The sequence below is a fragment of the Aptenodytes patagonicus genome, chromosome 1 (genome assembly GCF_965638725.1).
Source record: "Aptenodytes patagonicus chromosome 1, bAptPat1.pri.cur, whole genome shotgun sequence".
NCBI classification, from domain to species: Eukaryota; Metazoa; Chordata; class Aves; order Sphenisciformes; family Spheniscidae; genus Aptenodytes; species Aptenodytes patagonicus.
In genome coordinates this window covers 55,712,310-55,734,557 of record NC_134949.1, presented here as the reverse complement: position 1 = coordinate 55,734,557, position 22,248 = coordinate 55,712,310, and the positions used below count along the sequence as shown (strand labels likewise).

Here is a 22,248-nt window from a genome sequence, read left to right as displayed (position 1 = left end):
TCCTGCAAAGAGCTCCTTCTCCCACCTGATTTCCTTGTTCAAAGAAACACAGCCCTGTCTGCTGGCCCAAGATGGGATGGAGTGCATATATACTAATTTTATATATAAATAAACAGCAATAATAAATACCTACATATTTATATACAAATAAATATACATATATAGTGTGTATATATATTAAAAAAATATACACACCCTCATTTCACTTTATACTTAATTCTGGAGTGGGGACACACTAGTCTTTCAACATTGCTCTATGGCAGTGTAACCCAGGAAATGATGGGAACTGGAAGAAGAATTTGGGTTGGGGTGGACTACAACATCTTTTCTCTTGACTCCAGGACTACTCCAGTCTTTACTGACTGTCTCTGGTCAAGAAAAAAATCCCCCAAAGCAGAGCAGTTGTTCTCTATAAACTCTTCAATGACAACAGATGGCCTGTGGCTGCCAGCACCCCTCGAAACCCCTTGTGTTTCTCCACAGGTCTCACTTAGGTGCTCAGCAGGTGCAGTGCAGCGTAGTTTGTGAAGTCCGACAGAATCACAGGGCAACAGGCTGCAAGCAGGTTTTCCAGGCAAGGGAATGTTCAGAGGTAGAAACTTAGTTTTACTCTGAACTTAATGGCAAAATTCCCTCCCTCTCCCTGCAAATATTGGGAAACTACAAGTTCAGAGGAACCAATAAAAGGCAACTGTGGTGAAACTGTCAAAGCTATTAGTTTCCTCCCTGGCTTCCAGGTCTTGTAGGGTTTGCAGCTGTGGGGCACTTTCACTAATGGCCTGGCCTGTGGCCGTGGGCCCTCAGAATTGCATCTGAGGACTTCTTAATGAATCCCAGATTTCTGGCATCTCTGACACTGTAGCCCCAGCCAGGACTCTCAGGATCTCCAGGCTCCCTGGTGTTAGACCAGGATTTTTTTTTTTAGGAGGTAACTAGAGCTCCCAGGACTTTCTGGCCATGCTGTAAAAGCCTGGTCTGGCAACCTTCCCCAGACCTGTGTAAACCCAGGGTCCGAGAGTCTCTACTGCTGAGACCCACAGCAAGGAGATCTTGTAGTTTGAGTTTCTGCAAGTGGATTAAGATGGAGCTGGACTTTACGTTTCCACTGTCCAGGAGCTGCTGGAACGAGACTCCCTGGATCCATGACAGACCCACAGGATGGATCTCTTGATGAAACAGGAGATTTCCAGGTCTGGATTAAAATTGCTGGATGGATGGGGCCTGGTGCTCAGAAGAGCTGCACCTCCAGCCCAGACCCTGGAAGCTGGTTGCCTGCTGCAGCTCTGCCTCACTCTCCAAAGCTCTGCATTGCTTTTGCTCTTCCTTGCCAGCAAGGAAGCTGCTTTGAAGTAGATGAAAATGTGTTGCAAGTTGAGATATTTTCATGAGAATAAGCTTAACAAACCAGCATTTGCTGACAACATGTTGTTTCATCAGAAACTACTGATCAGCAGTATTTTGCAGTTTGAGTCAATATGGCAAAGTTGATATTGAATATCAGGGGTTTTGCTTGGAAACCGACAACGATTTATGGTATTACAGCAATTTCTTTCTCTCTGCTCGTAGGTAAACTAGGATTTATTGTCCTGAAGATCTTGGACATACAGGTTTTAATATACTCTCTTGGGATCCTGTGAGTAATGTTGGGTATGATCTCACAAGAAGACATTGCTGCCTTCGGGGAAGTGCAATGGAAGGCAATAATAATAATCTCAGCTCCTGTAGCTTCTATCACTTGGGAGCCAAAAGTACTTTAAATACCATAAATAATTAAACCTTCTAACTCTAGGAAGCAGAGAAGATGCATCTCCGTCTTTCTGATGAGGAGAATAAGGCAAAGGGTGAGGAAGAAAACAATGGTGTTTACGCTTTCAACAAATGCTTATTGATTTTTTTAGATGGTGGTATAAGGGATTAGAACAAGACTTCACTTTTGTGGTTCATTGCCTCCATGCTTTCAAGACTTAAAACCAGATGCCTAAGTGTGAATACAAGTGAGCTAAGAGGTACCAAGGATAGACCAAAAGTATAGCAGTGCTTAAAGTGAGGAATGGAATGACTGTGGGAGCCATGGAGGAAAAAAAGTGGATTAGAGATAAGTAATGGATGGAGAAAGCTGAGAAGGGCGGTAGATTAGGGCATATATTGTAGCTTGAAGGAAGTTCATGTGGAATATTGAAATTCTGGATTTTCTTTTACACTAAGCCCTCTTATGCTGTTTTAAAAATGTAAACTGACTTTAAAGCCTAAGTAACTCATGGCTATACTTTGTCCATAGTATTGATTTTTATTTACTGGTAGGGTATTCTTTATTGTGACAATTGTCTGGTTTTGGTGGTTGTTCTTTCTTACTCTTGCTACTAATGCTTTATTTTCTCTGCTGCAAATGTAAGCTATAGTGACTTTTGTGTAAATGAGATGTGGCCCAAGGGGACTGAGCTGCACCCTGAGGAAGCCAGTAGTGGATCTGGGCTGGCAGGAGGCATGGGCTCGTATGTCCTCATATGCATTGGCCAACACATGGAGGAATGAACAGCTAGGTGAGCTACCGGGAAAGGTGGCTGAAGCAGCCAGCATGAATGAATTTGAGAGGCTGGAGAAAACAGAGAGCAGAGGAAAAAATGCATGGAAATGGCATTCAGCTGAGCCAAATCTAATCTGTTTGCTTGCGCTGGATTGGGTCTTCCTGTCCCTGTCCCTAAAGCATCAACAGCCAGTGACTAGCTGTGGTCCAGATGTGGCTTTGCCTGTATATGTTTCTGTCATTGCAACTCTATAAATGTGATTGAGTGTTGAGTGGAAGGAGAGGTCAGTGGCTGCTGGGCTGGGTCTCTCCAGCTGGGAAAGCTTTCTGGATGCTATTGATTGAAGGTCTCGGTAAGATGAATCGGTCCTGACCTGTCATACAATCGCAGGCACAGCATGGTCTGGTGCACAGCACTAATGTACTGTGAAAGCATATTGTATCCAGCGGCTTGATGGCTGGTGCCTTACTGGTAATTGAACTCAGGGAATGAAAGTTAGGGAGAGTGTTGGGTGGGGAGAGTAAAGAGGGAAAGGAGAAGAAAAATGAGACCACCAAAAAAAAATTCCTGATTTGCAGTTGTCAATACTAAAGCCAGGATGAAGGGAGAATTTATTGTGAACATCAAGTTTTTCTGAAGGGATGAGTGTTTTTTGGGGTGCTTCTGGATTGGGAGTGTACAACTCCAGACTTCTTGATTGGCACTCTTTTTGGTGTCACACGTTGGGTTTCCCTTGTTACTTCTTCTAGGCAGATTTTGTTTTGTTTTTCTATAAGTAGTGATAACTGGAACGTAAAAGTCCTTTACCGAGGATCAGAGTGGGGAAAAGGGAAGGGACAAGGGACAGGCAATTACAAGGAAGAAGACTCACAACAAGGTTTTCTTGGTACTCATCCATCCTTTCTAGTGGCCTGGCCAGAGCCAGCTTTTGACCCCTCTTGGCTCCGATGGCTGTGGCATGCCTTTTTGCCCATGCTAAAAACACCTCTTGCTCCCTCTCACTTCCAGATTAATTCCCTGTCTCATTTCACGAGCGAGGCTGGTCTTCTCATGGGGTCCCTTGGTGACTAAACCCCATTTTCCTAAATGCTGCATACCAGTGGAAATCAAAAGGTCACGAGGCTCCTGAGGGATGCTGGCAGTTTGCGAACCGTGGCCCATCAGTGTCCGTAGCACTGCAGCTTTGCCCTGGACCAGATCATAGGATGCATCTCTCTCTCTCTCTCTCTCTCTCTCTCCCCCCCCCGCTGCCTCTACTTAGTGGCTCCTTTGCCCCTCTCACATCTTGGTGTTTCGGGCATTGCGCTGCCTTCTCTGCTGTTTCTGCTGCCTGTAACACCTTTATGAGGGCTTGATCAGGTCTGGTGAACTCTGGCACAGTGCTTAGGGCTGTTCAAGATTTGCTATAACGGTGCCACAATGAGCAGAGGCTCAGTGAGTTTCTTCCAGCTTGCCCTTGCTACATGGGCTGCAAGACTGAAATGCACCCATGAAGATCTTCCTAAGGGCCAGGCAGGTTTATGTTTTAAAGCTTTATCCCGTGTCATACATTATATCTGAGGAGACTGGCAGCAAACTGGATGGCTGTATCCAAAGTGCAGATGTAGTTTAAAGCTGTCTCCCTTTCGTTCAGATGCCCTTTTTGGGATTCTCAGTATCGTAGAAGAAGGAATCACTCAATTTCTGCTAAAAAAAGAAAAATCATATTTTCTTGCCCACTTATGGTATGTTTTAAGAAACCTTTGTGATTTGGCTTTTCTAGCGTTTACATCTGGCATCCAAAGAACTTAAGGCACCCTCTTGATGTGAGGGTTTGAGTAACCCATGGGATTTCAACACTGGCGTGGCATTTGGCAGCTGCCTTCAGGAGACAGCGCAGTCTCTGTATGCCTGCTCTGTGTTTTCCCTTTAAGGAAATGATGCAGGGAACGAACAGGTACTGAGTGAGGTGCATGAGAGAGTCTGGGGAATGGGAAAGCCCTTCCACCCTTGGAAGTAAAAATTCTCATTTTTTTAAAATTTTGAAATTCAATATAACAATCTGCCAATGCACAAAATGCAGAGTTGATTAAGGTTGAATAGAAAACCTCAAATTAGTACAGCAAATAATGAGAAATGCAGGGGATGTGCTTCTCCAAACCATCCAACTGAAGTTAAACATGCGTTTCTCATGGATATTAATGGATCAGAGGTATTTAAATCCCTAGCTTTTGGAAATCAGTCTTTAAAGTCCTCATGTTATTAATGTGCTGGTCATTCTTGCTTGGAAGTGAAATCTGGAAGTGGAGAATTAAGAAAGGAAGGAAGGGATTACAGCATGGATTACCACATTGTTCCAGTTTGATTTAACTGGCAAAACTGGTGTTGCTCTGGTGCAGCGTTCTGCTGCCTGTTAAACCTAGCCATGCACTTCAGGAGGCAAAGCTGCTTTCAACCATGCTGAAATCCCTTTAGAGGGGCCACGTGCACACAGTAACACATCCCTTGCTTTGGATGATTTCCCTCTGAGCCTGGATCCAGTTCTGAGATGGGGCAGATGACAGTCAGAAGTGGGAAATGGTGCACGTCTCGTAAGCTTTGAAACCCTTGTTTCAAATGGAGCATGCACGGAGCGACAGCTGTGGCAACTGAACCCTCCAGGTGGTGAGGATATTTCAGTCTCTGGCAGGGAGGGCCTGTCTCATCCCTCTAAACTTGTCCAAGTGGTATGCTGGGTGGGGGTGAGATGCTGGCAGGGGAATGGTGGCTTCGGCCCGGCTCTGCAAGCCAGGCTCGCAGAGAGTGATGGCCGTGCCAAGCCTCTATGCCCTGGCATTTAGAAGTTGGCACTGGGCAATGCCAGACTGACCTGCTGTCTTGCTTAATGGCTTTTGTGTGTGTGACACTGACTCCCACAGCTCTGCACGTGTGTGCCAGCCTGGGTAAAGCAGGTCAGACTCGCTTCTGCTTTCCCTTGCCCAGTCGTTACCTTCATCCTCCCTCACTCATCCTGCCGAAGACCCAAGGGGACTCAACTTACAAGGAGGGATGAACACAGCTGAACTTCTGCTGCAGCAGAGGAAAGTCCCAAGGGGTGATCAGATAACCATCTACAAGCATTTTCAGGGTGGAAACGGTGAGTCGAGAGGGAGAAATTGTTTAGGCTGAATGAAGGAGATATTATTAAAGTAACAGGATAGCTGAGCAAAGCGAAAATTTAGGCTGAGTTTAGGGAAACGTTTTTAAATGTGAGCCTTGGAGCCATCTTCTAGCAGTGGTAATCCTATTGTTTGAGTCATTTCAGAGCAGGTAGTGTGCTAAAGCAGATGCTGTAGACAGCAATCCTGAAGTGTCTGGGGGAGGGGCAAGACTATTAAGCAGAGGATTTTAATTTGTAATTTCCATGAATCACTTGGTGTTGGTCTCAACAGAAGCTTGCAGTCTATGGCTGTATCAGCTATTGCCCGTGATATGTAAAATATGTGGGTGGGAGGAAGTGGGAAGGACACTGGGAACTTACCCTTGGGCAAGCTTACAATAATGAGACATGGTTCTTCATCCGTTGGGAATGATATGGGTCTAATTGATGATCAAAGCATTCTTTGTACTGCCTTAAGTATAGGGAGAGAATTGCTCTTCTCCTTTGCGTGGGGCAGAAAAAGGGGAAGCACTTTTTCCACCTTATCCTTGGACAGACCTGTTAGATAGACACAGGCAAACCAAAAAAGCCATCAGAGATGGGGAGGAATGAATATGTGATATATAGGATGAATCTGATGCTACCCAAGCCAGGGAGGAGTTTGTACCTGGTTTAATAAAGAAAGAACAGCTTGAAAGAAAATAAATAGAGAATAGAATTAAACATATGTGCTGCTTTCCTCCCAGTACCCATAGAAGGAAAGCTAACAGCGAGGTAATGAGAGAGCTCCAAGGGCTTTGAAGGCTTTGGTTAGGGGTGTGTGATGTATACCCCAAAAGAAAAAGGCTGACTTGGAAGAAATAAGGAAAAAGAAACAGCATTTTGTAAGTTAGATAGAAATGAGTCTGTGGGGCATTACAGGCATGGACAAAGGTACACGTTGGAGAGGGAGTAGTTGTGAAGAACAGAAAGAAGACCTGCCCAAAAGGCCTTGGAGAAATGTTTCTACTGCTGTCATAGGAACATATATATATCAGAATAAGAATGTAAGTGATGTTCAAAGCTAGTTAAGATAAACTAAACTGCACCAGTTTTCATCTAAAACTACTGAAATGCCCTGTGTGTGTGTGTGTGTTTACTCAGAGTCACCATAATGAACCATTTTGGTCCAGCTGCTGGATTGCTCTGTGAATGGCACTTTCCGATGTCTCTAGTCTCTGCCATCTTCCTACTCTGAAAGTATGGAGATTTTCTTGCAGCATCATTCATTCTGTTTATCAGCATGTGTGTGTGTGCAGGTGCTTCCGAGACACATCCATCGTGCCCCAGATCCATCCCCTTCTTCTTTGTCTCTGTTTACAAAATTCCTGGAACAACAGGGCTGTGAGCCAGAAGAAGATTTATGGGCACTTATGTCACCTACCTGGTAAGCAGTAATATGGGGAACGGCAATGCAAGAGTTGTCAGTGTACAAATAACCTGGGCTGAAGGTGCAGTAGGACAATGGTTAAAGTAGTGTTAGAACATGAGGAATGCTTCTTCAGAGGTATACAATACACAGTGTGTCTGGATTGGGGAGATGGCAGTAACCATGAGAATGGGAGGTTGTCCTAAGCTGAAATTGTGTTGCCAAAAGTCAGGGAGTTGAAGAAACTTAGGTGTAAATTATGGCGTCATTCATAGCTTTAAGCCCCAGCTCTTAGGAGTAACAGTTTATGGCGTTGCAATCAGTCCTGCCCCTTTCTTTGCACGGGTCATCTTAGCTCCTGCAGTTTACCTGTAAGGCAGGTGTAGTAGACAAAAAGATTAAATATGCACTAGTCTTCTGCAGTTGGTAAATACAGAAATAGTGTTGTTCTTTGGTGTGGACATACAGGTATTTCCTTGCCAGACAGCCCAGTAGCATGTCTAGTGCAATGTTAGCTTCCCTACAGCTTCTTCCAGTGCACTTGTTATTCCCTGGTGGTGTGTCGGATACCAGGCTCAAAGCACCTTCCAGATTTGTCGAGTATCTCACAGGTGAGATGGATTTCTTCCTACCCCCAACTAGGGCCTGAAACACAAGGATTGCTTTTTTGATTCATTGTCTGATACTGCTCAAACTGTCTGAGAAATTAAGCCAGTGTGAATTAAGATGCTGACAAAGAAGAGCAAATACTGAAGGGTACAGTAACACTGATGGCTAACACTGGGGCTGGCAGGACATCTGTCTTTAGGTAGTAGTGGGACTGAGGGTGGTGGTGAGTCCTGGAATTGGGCTAGTGATCAGGGATGAGAGTAGGGCTGGGAATTAGCATTGCAGTTGGTGCAGATGCAAAATTAGCTGCTGAATTCAGATTCTGTGGCTTGAAGTCCTCTAACCAGCGCTGGGACGTCATCAGAGCTCCCAGTGAGCAGAGCCCAGAAAGCACTGGGATATTAACTTCCCCATGGCCCTCCAGGGAAGTACAGGAGAGGGAGGCTGGAGGTAGGTGATGCTCTTCTTCCTCCACTATAGAGCCAACGTCCCTGCAAAGTTCCCTTTGCTGGTGGCTAGTGCACGCTGTTCAGCCTCCTGTCCCAAGCATTGTCTTCCTCCTAATTAGGAAAGTTGCCTTCAAGACAGCTTTTTGTCTGGGACTGCAGTATTACAGGACTTCCTTTACTCTTGCTGTCTTGAGCTTGGAAATCGGGTTTTGGGGGGCCTGCAAATACCCTCCCAAGGGGCTATTGTGCAAGGCTGCCCAGCTGGCACAATTGCAGCAGAAGGAGGTACCATTATTGGCACATGACAGAACTGCCACCAAACTCCTGGGACCAGCCCATGTTCTGCCTCAGTTTCTTTATCTGACCTGAAGATTGCTTAGTTTTGCTGTACACTGCCCGAGTAGTACTTTATTTACAGTTAGACTGGTTGAATGCACAGTGACCTATTTGTGTACTTTCTGTATTTTGAAATATCGTCCAGAAATATCTCTAAACGCTGAGCTGTATTTTGCCTGTGCAGCCTAATAGTTTTCTATTAATACTTATCTTAGACCTGATCCATGTAAAAAATGCAGTGTCAAATAAGGTTCTCATGACATTTTTAAGCAATCTAACCTTTGGTCCTGGCCGAATTCCAATCTGAATAATTACTGTCTGACTACCTACATTCCTCTTGCATTTTCAGTTGGAGGAGTTAGCTTTCCCTTCCCATTTTAACAGTGATTGTGTAACATTGCTGTGCAGCACTAAGTAGATGCTGCATTCCTCTACAATGGTGGATATGTTTTATTGGTAAGTAAAATGAGATTATAGAGATATAATGGTTTTACAGGCATGTTTATACCTAAATATAGATATGTCTGTAAAACCACTTTGTCTAATGGCCCTGTCATATGTTATTTTCCAGGGAGTAAGGGACAATATAATAGTGTGGAATAATGTATAAAGGATTTTACTTGCCAGACTGGAGTTTGGGATTTGCTAAATTGTTTTGGACTGGCAAAATCACAGAAAAGACTCCAAACGCTGTGTTGCCCCACACCACCACCAAGGGAAAAACCTGCTCGTGTAAAATACTTTGTCCTAAAATATACTGGCACGTTTTTTAAATCATTCTTGACTGGTGAAATTAGACTTTAGCAGTGTTAAAGTTACTTGAAACAACTGAGGGCAAATGCCTTGTTTTACAACTGCAGCCTTGTCAGGTGCTTGTGAATTTCTCCATGTGTATTTGCAAAGATTCACTGGAAACAAGAACACCACTCAGGAGGAGGTCCGCTTGCTGCCTCTAGTGCTTCCTTGATTGGGTGCCTCAAACTTCTGCATTTGAACAGTGTAGAAATTAATAGATAAAACTTGCTGCTGTGTATGCAAAAACACACTTTCACAATAGTTCTGGGGTCACCTTAATCTGATAAGAAGTCTGTGCTGGTTCACCCCTGCCTCTCCTACTAGCACACATTCAAAAGGGGTTTGTAGTGAGCCAGACTAGAGGAGGAAAGAGAGGTGGGGTTGGTGCTGGGACGTCTGTCCCTTTCTCAAACAGCCGGCACTTGCATGTGAGCAGAAGTATGGATAGTGGCTACTGCTTGTGAACAGAAATCATCCCCAAGGAGGGTAGGGAAGGGATTGTAGCACCATGAGCACCCCTGTTGCAGTCTTCGAGCAGCTCAACTCTGAGCTATGAACCTGCTGCTGCCTTGTGGGAGTGTGCTGGGGCTGAATGGCGGAGGCCACCCCTCACCTAATGGGGTGCCACCAGCCCTGGGTCAGGTATGATTTATTTGAGTTCCCCTGCCTTATGACATTCCTGGGTACAACATAGGCTACCTAAGCATTGCTCTGCCTGAACCAGCTCATGGCTGAGGATCCAAATTGGAGGTGTCAGGTTGGCTGTGGAGGCACTGATGACCTCCTCTTTGCGTTAGCCTCTTCCTAGCCCCAGCTCCTCCCTGCATATCTGGCCAAAGCTTGAGGATCTGGCACTGCTCAGGAACTCCATCTTGCGTTGAATGGAAAAATCTCCCTCGGGGGCACATCTCATGAGCTAAACACCCAGCAGATTGGCACCTAAGTGCTCTTCAGGATCTGGGCTCTTTGCTGCTGCTTGGCGGTAGATGCTAGAGACTTATTGGCTTTCATGCAGGTGAAGAGAAGGGAATGGGTTTCTTGGCTGGCATTTTCCCAGTGGGAGAAGTCTGTGTTTTGGCATGAAGACAGACAGCTGCCACGATTGCCTGCATAGCTCCTGCATCGCTGCTATCTGAGCCCTGGGTTGGAAGGCCCTGTAAAGTATTCCTAGTGGGAGAGAGGTTGGGAAAAAACCTACACTGTGCTCCTTGGGCATCACAGCTAGCCATTGCCTAACCAAGTGTAATATACTGTGTGAGACTATGCAGAAGGATTGCAGGAGACATATTTTAAAGAGAACAAATATAGCATTAAAGTGAGTGAGCAAGCGAGTGAGAGACAGAGAGCGTATAGAGTGCATTAAAGTTAATAAAGCATTGCAGGAGTGGGGACTGCATTTCACTGTGAAGGAATCTAATTTAGTGACTCGTAATTGGAGGATAACAGTCCTGCCAGAATGAAGTTAGCTGTTCATTTTGCCAAACTCTCAAAGTCTCTTGGTTCTCCTTGTGAGCATCTCTCAGAAAGTGGATCCGTCAGAGAGTTTAGAATCGATTGGCGCTTCACACCTGCGGTCCCTTTCAGCCTCCTAAGTGGATTTGGTTCCTCCGGTGCATATTTATTATCTATTTTATTATCTGCTTATTTATCTGGCAATATCAATGCAGGATATGTTCTCTCTGCTTAGCATGGCAATGAGGGAGCAGGTGCTGAGCCTACATGTTCTCCTGGGCAGGGCAAGATGAGGGGTGGCTGGTGCTAGGTAGGGCTGTTGGACAGAATTCTAGTTTACCCAAAGTCTTGCCAGTCTTGTTCCTGCTGCCGTGGCTTTCTGTTCATTTGATAGAGGTATGTGCAGCAGTGAATGTTAGGTCCGGTTTCTGGACCCCCAAGACCAGAGGTATAGTGCAAAGCAGCGCAGGGCTGATGTATTTATTCCAAGTGTGCCTGGCTGCTGAAGAACAGAGTTATGGGCATGAATGGCTGAGCAGGACCTCTTGCACTGAGGGAGAGTCGTCTTTAGTTTGAAATGCCTGAAATTTCCTTGGGACAGCAGCACGGCCCTGGGTGGGCACACTGAGCAGTGCTGCCTCCCTGTACAGGGTTGGTGGGTGGCCAGGGGGATGCTGCTCTGTTTTTGTCCCCAGACCAGGGGTGGGTTCTGATATTTACGCTGCATAGGTGCTGCAGGGATTAATTTGTTAGTGTTTGTAAAGTGCCTTGAGGATGAAAAGTGCTGTGGAAATGTGAACTATTATTAAAATGAGACTGAATAAAGAAAGAGCTAGGAACAATCCCACAGGGAACAGTCCTGCTCAGACAGGGGATGGAGAGATGACCTCATCGGGTTTTTCCATTTCTACTGTTATGATTACAATATAAAGTGGACATGTTCAGGGAAAAGATCAGTGTAACACCTCTGGCTGTAGTAGCTGAGGGTGAACCTTTGTAAGCTCTGTGGGGCTTTCTGCTTCTGGGCAAAAATAGCTGTCATATGGGCTTGCAGGGAATGTCTTCTCTACACTACACTGATCCAGTTTTGGCCACGATCACCGGGAAATTTTGTATTCCTGGCTTTTTAAAAAGAAATGAACCTTGTATGGGTGAAAGCCATATGGCTGACTGTACTACAGACTGGAGCTGTGTGTGTCCTGGTGGTAGGAAGGTTGTCTGCAATGGATACACACATACATATACATCCAATGGCCTTGCCCATTTGTCCTCACTTTATTCTGGAGGGGCTGTGCTGAGAAAGTAAAAGGGAGTCCTTATCTGCCTGGTCCCTTCAGCCTCCCTGCCTATACCTCCAGCAGAAGGCCAAACTGATTACAAGCACCAGTAATTCTTTTGTGTTGAGGGTGAGCACTTAGACATGGGCTTGACAGAACCAATTAGTTCCACAAAGACAGCTGATCAGCTGTCAAAGGACAATTCTCTATCACTTTTGACTCAGGTCTCAGAGTGACATGGGACCTGAGAGATGACATGATCCCATCTTCTGCTGACAGCTGTTCTCTGAAGTGACTCCAAACTCTGAAGTAGAGGCTGGACTGGTCTGAGCCCCCCAACTTTAACAGAGCCCTGAATGTAGTCAAAGGGCTGGGCATCAGGCAAGAAGGACTGGTGGGAGGAGGGTACTAACCCTGAGGAATATCAGTGGAGCTGCCTTGAAGGCTGAGTGCATGATTGACTTGTCAATTAATCACTTTCCCTTTCTCTTACTTTTCCCCTTTCCTTTTTTTTTCTTCCTCGCTCAGGGAGTGTAAGAGCCGAAGATGAGGCCCAGGGTGGAGTGCTACTCTCCAAGGTTTTGGCTGGTGCTGGCAGTCCTCGCAACAACAGGGAGCGGGGCCCATGCCCAGAAAAGCCACCCGAGCATTGGCATTGCGGTCATCCTGGTGGGGACCTCAGACGAAGTGGCCATCAAAGATGCCCACGAGAAAGATGACTTCCACCACCTCTCAGTGGTGCCTCGGGTGGAGCTGGTGGCCATGAATGAGACAGATCCCAAGAGCATCATCACCCGCATCTGTGACCTCATGTCAGACCGGAAGATTCAAGGGGTGGTATTTGCTGATGACACAGACCAGGAAGCCATTGCCCAGATCCTGGACTTCATCTCTGCCCAGACCCTCACTCCCATCCTGGGCATCCACGGAGGCTCCTCTATGATCATGGCAGATAAGGTAAATTTGAGCTTCCTTCTATCGCAGACCTGCAGATTGAAACTTAAACCAGAAAGAAATATCTTATTCTGTAATCCTCAGGTGTAGTCTCATGGGGCTGAAGCGTTGGGGCATTAGAGAGTCTCAGATTCAAAGAGAGATTAAAAGAGCTAACTGTGTGTAGCACTGCTGAGAAGACCCTATTAATCATGTGGAATTATCTGCAACAGGGAAAAACCGAGGAGGGAAAGGAGCAGGTAGAAGAGAGCTGCAAAAGAATCGGCCCTTTTCTTCTTCCTTAGGCAGGGTAAACAGCCCCTGACAATTGTGATTTTTTTTTTTTTTAAAGGTTTTATTTTTGCCTGTGTTTTACCTTAGAAGAGCCAAGGATGCTAGCTTGGGTTTTTCCTGCATGCAGCTGGAGGACACTGTGGTATTTTCAGGGACATTTAATACAGCTCTTACATCTTAATTGGAAAATAATTGAATCTTTAATAAAGCCATCCTCTCTCAGAAGTGTTCATTAGCTCCTGAAGTTAAATAGGTGTTAGCTAAAGCAACTAGCCAGTCTGAACCAGTCCAGCTAAGTCCTTGTTTCCCCTGCGCTACTTTACTCCTTCATATCACTGACATTTCGCTGTTTTCCCAGGCTGCAGACAATCTTCTGGGGAATTACTACACAAACAAGCCTTCCCACCACTGCTTATGAACAGGGCAAGGTGCAGAAAGAGCAGCATCTTTGGCCAGCTGATAACTCTCAGCTTAAGGGAGCCTCCATGGGGTGCAGCTGGACCTGATACAAGTCTTCCCCCTGGGAGGAACAGGGGGCCCAGCAATTCACACCTGAGTGTGCATTTGGCTAGCCAGTGTGGCTAACAGTGGCCTCTGGGCTGCTGTGGGCCAGTGGAAATATCCGAGAGAAGTGGGCTGCCCTTTTCCCTGTAGGCTCGGTGCCAGAGAGAGTTGGGGCCAACCCCTTTACTGAGAAGACCCTCTTAACTGCACTTTGTGCATCGCAAAGAAGTAAACAGGGACACAAGCCGACAGTCTTTTTCTTTTACAGGTCACTCTTAAGCGAATCAGAGACATTTAACTAGGCAGAATTGGGTCTAACTGAATGAAGGGGGACAATTAAGCCAGCCACTGTGGCAGCTTTTCCTCAGAAAGAGATCTACTGGGCTAAGAAATCCAGGCACTTTCTGCTATATTTACCTTATAAATAAATAATTCAGTGCAGGTTATCGTAGGTGAGTAAATAGGAATAAATTAATCACAAATTATTTTCTCACTTTTTGACCAACCGTTCAGTTGCCAAATAACATACAGTTAATATGCAGCGTTATTTTTCTCATATCAGCCTTTGAACTAAAGTAGTCTTTGAATAAAATAATCACAGGCATTTTTTTCTCTCTCTACTTGAATAGTTGCACATGTGATAAAGTCATTCTGCCTCATTCCACCCACAATGAAGCTTTTCTGTCTTGGAGGATAGTCAGGCAGCAATGCTGCATCTCGATGCTCTCCTGCCTGCTGTGTTGTATGGTTATCGATGCCTGTGTAAAACAGGTCCGAAGCATTACTTGAGTGCTGCATTTCACACTTACGGTGGCATTTTACATTCTCTTTGAACAAGTGTAAGTGTTACTGATGCCAGACCTCCGAAGCACTGGGAAAAGGTCCTTGAGACTTTGAACATGGCAGGCCAAATTCTGTTTTCAGATTCCCGCAGTGTAAATCCAGCATAGCCCCATTGCCTTTGGCAGGATTAGATCAGATTTATGCTGTTGTAATTCAAAGAGGAACTTGGCCTATTGAACTTTGTGAAGATTTTTCTTTCTACCTATCTCTAGTCTCTCCTTGGGAAAGCAGCATCTCCCATGACTGCCCTGTGTACCCCACTGGCTTGCTTTTAAAGAGTGTTCTGGTGGGCAGGCAGCCCACAGGGAGCTCAAAGGTGGAAGCTTTATGAATGGAGACCTCTGTTTTATCAAACTCCTTTTTTTGTAGTTTTGCAGACAGGAGAAGCAGGTCGAAGATACGAAGATCTGCAGTTTTAGGAAAGGACAAGATTTTTTTTTTTTTAACAAATTGAAAAAGGCTGACCTTTACAGCTTCTGATTCACAGGTGTGTAATCTTTAATGAATAATATTTATTTGATGAATTGAATTAAAATATGGTAGAGAGTATATACATGGATATTCTACTAAAAATACTGGTCAGCCTGGTAAGTCCTTAAACAATCTATTTTCCACAGAGGTCCTTGACAGAGGCTTTGCTTTTAGTGACTCTTAGTCATGTTCTTTGCAGATGAGCTGTGTGGCTGGGGTTTGATCCTGCAAGCATGGATTGCTTCTTTCAGCATCCCCTCAACACCCACAGCAGTCAGCTGTGATTGAACTTGTTCAGCATTTCACGGGTTCAGACCTGCACTTATAGCTTTGTTATGCTCCCTGTGTGTTTGTGATCAGTAGTGCCAATGCAAACCTCAAGAACACTACAAACCACTAACGCCTTGGTGTGACAGATAAGCCTCTCTTCTCTGGAGGTTAATGCCAAAAAAATCCTCCCTGGAGTAGCATGTGAAATTCTGTTTCACCTTCAATGAGGGTTTAATAAGTGTGTCTGGGAGGAAATTTGGGCCCATGTGTAAAAAGGGCTTTGTAATATACTGTGAAGCTGGTAAATTGAGACACGAAAGGGCAGGCAAAAAAAAAAGAAAAAAAGAGGATTTCAAGCCTCAGTTTTCTTTCTCCCCTGTATATGTAGACAGAAATGTGCACCATAGGCTGGCTTCATCTCAGTTAACATGCATCTGGAAGTTTGCTACCTGCTGGCTGGAGGTCTAGGCATCATTACAATCAGTGGGGAAGGAGGCACTACCTGAGGACAATTCACCACAGCCACATCAGAGTGTAGTGAAATGTTCATGGGATAGTCCTGTGTCTCCCCACTGATTACTGAAGAAGGCTGTACCCCGACTTGCTTGTGATGCCTCAAGTTAAATGCCATGAATCCTGCCCTAGGTGTAATATAGCAGGTGGAGGTATGCTGCTGAAAATGTAACATCTGGATTTCCTGATTTTTTTTTTTTTTTGTTCAAACTCATGCTCTTTAATATTGCATTTGATCAGATTTTGTAGACAATGTTTATATCTTCTTGTTTTTCCAGTGTTTTGCCTTTTTCCTCTGAAAAATAAGTATCATCATTTGCATATGTGTTTGCTGTTTCTCTCCTCAGTGCTCATGTCTCTAATCCCACCTGTTTAGCTGTTAAAGTAAGTGTTACACTTAATCTCTGCCTAATTTGGCATCAGAAGAAAATGACCAAATGATCTGTGTGCACACTGCGATCTGGGTTTGGTTCCAGGAAAACGGTGAAGCACAGACACATGATGTGCCTCACTCGAGCTCTGGAGGGACCACTTTGCCGAGGGAGAATCTTGTCATAGCCAGTTCAGTCCCCTTAGTCTCTGACAAGCGTGCCAGTAGTGACGCCAAACAGCGGGAACTGCAGCAGTCATTTGGTTGGGGCTGGGTGGCCTGGGAGCAATGGCTGAGGGGGTCCAATAGCCCCTGTGTTAGCTCCTCTTGGAGGAGCAAGCCCTGCAGCTGTGGGGCAGGGTAGAAGAGTGGCTGCACTGTTTCAGCCCTACAAGGAAGCATCTGGTCCTTGTTTTGGTGCTGACACCTTGAAAAGAGACTAGGAGTATAGCATCATCTCACCTGGACCCCTGATGAGAAAGGGAATAGCACGGATCACTGATGATCTGTGTTTAATCTGGAATAGATGAGATGGAGAGGAGAGAAACGTGCACCACCACCAATGCTAGGTTCTTGTGATCCAAGAACTCTGCCTGTTGAAGCCTGCTGGTCTCTTCAGTTTGCCTGAAGTTGCCGCACTGACCTTTCTTTTTATAGCTTTGTGTTGCCTGATCTTAAGCATTAGTTTGCATTGTCCAGAGGACTGCAATGCACTTGTGACCGGTGAGCACATCTGCTCCCATTCCAATGTTTAAAATAATTTCTCCTTTCTCCCCAGTTGTTTTGAAAGCAGAAATTCAATCCTATCACAGTGTGGAAATAGCTGACGGATGAGGATGCTCTGTGTTAGGATGCTGATGGTGGAAGGAAACCTTCAAGGCTGCAAACCAAGCTTCAGTTCAGATAAGCACACAAACCAATATCTTGTGTTTGCAGATCTGAGACTGGAAATCTGGGCTGGGCTCTTCTTCGATATACTTTCAATGTTACCTACTATTAATTCTGTCCAGAACTAGGAGGTAAAGGAGCAGTCACAGAAAAGGAAAAAACAATAACCACGTACATTTATAGGTATCTTAAGAGCAGAGGGAATTGTTGTTCGGATTTAGGACACTTACTGTGTTGGAGAAGATTTAGCTTCTTGCCTAAAAAATGACACCATTTGGCTGACTGGTCTGTTTTGTAATGATAGACTATTTTTTTTTTTTTTTTTTTAAAATAACAGAAAAAGTCAACTTGGTGATAATGAAAGCAGAAAAGGTAAGAGCAGAAAATGCCTTGGGTTCTTTTATAGCACAGCTGGTGACCATCATTTTTGGTGGAACTGTCCCTTGCTATTTCTCCACAGTCACATTATTTTGCCAAAGCTTCTTGTCCTGTGCGGCTTTAGAGTAACACAGTGGTGCACAGGCAGCACCCAGGAAAAATATTGGAAGAAGAGGATGATTATGTTTTCCCAGCTGAAAATCATTCTCCTCCGTCTCTGCATCCCTTGGTATTTTCTCCAGGGCTTGCCTGCGCAGGGTAGCCATAACGATGGAAATAAAATTGTAGGAAAGAATGATCTATTAAATTGGGATGCACCCATAATAAAATCTGTATAAAAGCTGCATAAAACTGAAAACCTGAAATCTAAAATCCGTGATTCTTTCTAGGCCAGATTCTCCTTCCTTTTCTCACACAGCATAAACCTGACTTTTCTGCTGTTCCCTCCACTACCTGCTCTTTTTTTCCCCACTCACACCAAAACTGAAATTTCTCCTCCACCTTTCCATCCCCACTTCATAAATCCCTGTCCCATTTCTTTTTGTTTTCTGTCAAGGTTTCCAAGACATGTTGTCTCTTTCTCTTTCAATGCTGAAGGTTGCTGTGATTGCTCCATGCCTGGGACATGCTGGTGCAGCAATGGTGGTGTTTGGTATTTTGGTGGGCAGCAAGTGCAAACTTGGACAATAGGTGTGAAGCACCAGGGAAGAAAACTAGCTGCCGGTCAGAGGGGAGCAAAATGATGCTGCAGGTAGAGGGAAGCCAAAACTAGTTGGATAAGCTGAGCACCTAGATACACACTGAAACCAGGACAAAGTCAAAGACACTGGGACAGTGCTGCTAAAAGCAGAACATCTGTAATTAAAAGGAAAGCACTTTCACTCTCAGGTTTCCAAAGGTTAAATAATAGAGATGCATGGGGAATGCAAACCTCATTTTTTTGGATGTAAATTTGTTTCATTTCCATTAGGGATGACATCTGAAATTTTTAGAGCCCTTGTGTGAAGGAAATTCAGTTAAAAAAAACAAAAAAAAAAAGTTCCCTTTGAATGGAATTGATGAACTGAAGTGAAATAAATTCCAAACAAAATGCTGCTTAGAAGGGGGAAAAAAAAAGACACATTTTGATCTGCAAACGTTGAAAGAGTATGTTTCAATGTTGTTAGTAGATTTCTATCCCCTTTTTTCCCTCCAAAGCAAAATTATATGCAGTTCATGTAACTTTACAAAGCATTTTCATTTCTCTGAAACTGCATTTGGTGATAGTAATAGTTTAAATGTTTCTTAGACTAATCTAGTGATCAGCAAAGATGAGTTTGATTTTAAAAGATAAAATAAAAAACCCCCAGCAGTTTCCCTTCAAGCTTTTAATAATTTTATTGAGGACATGATTAATACGCTTTTGCTTTTCATACTTAGTTTCCTTTTTGCTGCCAAACAAAAGCTCTGTGTAGCTCACAAACGATGAACTAAATATCAGGTGTCCTCAAACTACAAGTCTGCTGCAAAAGTTGGGGAGGGAGAAGAAAGGTAGGTCACAGAGATATAGAGAATAAAAGCCACTATTGTATGCCAATGTTGTTTTTCCCTTGAGTATACACGTGTAATAACAGGCCAGGTGGAGCCGTAATTTATGTTTACATCTGTGTCTAATCTGTCCATACAAAATTAGATTTTTTCGTATAAAGGAAGGGAATATAGGTAGCGTATTTCTGTGGAGTTTAATTAACATCTGAGAATTTCCCTAGAACAATTTTTATTACTTTACAAATAAATTACAGCACTTAAAATCACTCAGATACTGGGAAACCTGGAAATGACCTTTTAAGAGCTTTAACCTCTCCCCAGGGCCATTAAATCCTTCAACTTTGGCTCTCATTTTCTGAACAAGAGCTCAAGTACTCTTGTCAATACTATTTCAATGAAAAAAAAGACTTTTCAAAGAATGGTTTCTTTTATTAAATATCCTATTAAAATAGTCTGCTTTTTAAATTTTTAACATTTCCCTCTACTTTATCTCCCATTTGCTTGGGAGGAACTCCATTTCAAGGCCTTCACTTTTTTGTGTTTATTGTTTTCAAGAAAAAAAGAGAGTTTGATTCCCCCTCCCCCCCTCGTCAAAAAAAAAAAAGGCAACAAGAACTCACCTTTTTTTAAAAAAAAAAAAAAAAAATCTTATGGAAATGTAACTTTCCTTGAAATATCCCCATCACTTTTCCCCCCCTAATAATTTCTACTGGATGAACTTCACATCTGCCCTGAGCCTTGGAAATGCAGAGCCTTAGACGCCTGAAGGCACCATCTTTGCTTGAGTGTCACAGGGTTGGGGAAAACCTGGAGGGACCCTGGTGAGGCTCACACCCTGCCAAGGTGCCCCGGGGTGCTTTTATGCAGTGGCAGTGCTGGGGCAGGGGTAGGATGCGGAAGAAGCAGCAGGCTATACGGAGGTGTGGATGCCTTCCCTCAGCAGAAGTTGTCCCAGACAACAAATGCCGAGTGAAATTGAAGTCTCATTCCTTTACATCAGCCTTTTGTAGCTATTTATAAACTGCTTTATTTTGGGTCATAGAATTCTTATTCCAGGAGTACTGAGTATTAGTTTTCTTCTGTTATAGTGAAGTTTTCTTTTGAGTGACAGACGACCTTTCCTTGCCTAGCTCTGAAAGCAACCCCTGCAACCTACCTGAGGGAAAGAGAAGCTGAATTAACCTCTTTCCTACTAATGTTTAAATGTGGTGTTGCCATTGGAAATAGAAGTGTTGAAATTATGTGAGGAAAAGGTTGATTTCCACCCAGCTTGGACCTGGCAAGTAATGGGGCTTTTGCGAAAAAGTTCGTTCTTGCTAGATTCTAACCTTCAGTTTCACACTGATGATGTTTAGGTAGATCTCCAAATCTGCGAGCACTTATCTAAAGAAAATCTGGGAGCTTGATGAGATCTGACCCATAGTTATTTATAATCATTATTATAACCCCTTTCTTCAAAACAAAAAACCCAACACAAAAGTATTAAATCAATTTGTGCCATCCCCAGCCGGACAAGGAGATTAGTTTCTTCATTCTGTAGCAGGCAGTCCTTTATTACAACCCCAAGCGGTTACTTGTCTCACAAAATCTAAATTAATTACACTCAAATTTGTCTCTACCCTAAACTGGCCTCAAAATGAAATTGAAAACGTGGAGTGTGAAATTGCCCGATGCTGCTGCTTTAAATCCGCGTGTTATTCCCCAGTAACCGCGGGACAGAGAGAAACAATTCTTTCCAGGGAATCTCTTATTCTCTTTGCCTTTTATGTGCCTCATTAACCAAGTTTGGAGGGGATGGATTATGAAGGTATCGTGGTTTAACCCCAGCTGGCAACTAAGCACCACACGGCTGCTCACCCATTCCCCGCCGGTGGGACAGGGGAGAGAATTGGAAGGGTAAATGTGAGAAAACTCATGGGTTGACAGAAAGGCAGTTTAATAGCTAAAGCAAAAGCCGCGCATGCATGCAAGCAAAGCAAAACAAGGAATTCATTCCCTACTTCCCATCGGCAGGCAGGTGTTCAGCCATCTCCAGGAAAGCAGGGCTCCATCACGTGTAACGGTTACTTGGGAAGACAAATGCCATCACTCCGTCCCAGTGAACGTGTGTGTTGTCGTGTTCCCCCTCCCCCCCCCCCATCCAAGGAACGTCCCCCCCTTCCTTCTTCTTCCCCCAGCTTTATATGCTGAGCATGACGACATATGGTATGGAATATCCCTTTGGCTAGCTGGGGTCAGCTGTCCCAGCTGTGTTCCCTCCCAACTTCATGTGCCCCCCCCAGCCTACTCGCTGGTGGGGTGGCGTGAGAGGCAGAAAAGGCCTTGACTCTGTGTGAGCACTGCTCAGCAGTAACGAAAACATCCCTGTATTATCAACACTGTTTTCAGCACAAATCCAAAACACAGCCCCATACTAGCTACTGTGAAGAAAATTAGCTCTACCCCAGCCAAAACCAGCACAGAAGGAAGTTAAGGGAATTACATATACACAGGCTGGAAAAAAACAGGGTACAGGAAAAGATATAATTGTAGTCTGTGACTCTTTTAAGGGTCTGGAGGAACTGATATATGAACAAAGACTGAAACAGCTGTACATGCGTATTTTAGATTGGCTGAACAATGAGTCAGGGTATGATTTATATACGCAGTGGATAGAGGTAGACTAAGATTAGAGAAAATAATGCTTGGTGTAGCTGCCAGAAGTAGAAGTAGGAGCAACAGGATGAAGTTGAGAAAAGATATTAAATGATAAATTATGATATGTTAAATGATAAAATTAAATGATATCTATGTGTATTAAGAAAAAAGTTCAGACACTGAGTTTTATTAAGATGTGCTCAAGTCTCCTTAGGGAAGAGCGTGGAAACCACGTTGCTTCAGCTGTTTTCAGGCAGGACTGAACTAAACACTGGAGAATGTGTTATATAGCTAGAGTGGAGGAGAAAGGGGATAAACAAGATGAGAGACAGGAAAACTTCTCCTGAATCTAGGATTGTGGACAAAAAAAAGGCGGGGGGGGGGGGGGGAAGAGAGGGTTTGATTGAAGTAAGTTCTGAGAGTGACTGGAAAAAAAATACCCTAAAGACTCTGTCAAGGCAATTTTTCTCTGTGCTTTGGCAATAGCTTCTAGCTGTGTATTTATGAGGTTCCTGATAATAACAATAAACATATGTTTCAGAGGAAAGGGGAAAGAAGGAATGAAGGAGACAGAGAGTCTAAAGGTAGGCATGAAAAAAGCAGTAAAGGCAGGCACACACAGTGAGGAGGACTGATCTACAGGGTGCCAGC

General features: G+C 44.2%; 1 protein-coding gene across 2 annotated transcripts in view; it reads left to right on the top strand.

Moving 5' to 3' along the window:
• GRIN2B (glutamate ionotropic receptor NMDA type subunit 2B) overlaps positions 1-22,248 on the top strand; it is a 205,759-nt gene that overhangs the window by 24,349 nt on the left and 159,162 nt on the right. For both annotated transcript variants that reach the window (XM_076336352.1, XM_076336362.1), the window contains one exon: positions 12,498-12,926. In XM_076336352.1, coding sequence (XP_076192467.1) covers positions 12,516-12,926 — 411 coding nt within the window. In that variant the 5' untranslated portion in view covers positions 12,498-12,515. The remainder of the gene's footprint in view (positions 1-12,497; positions 12,927-22,248) is intronic.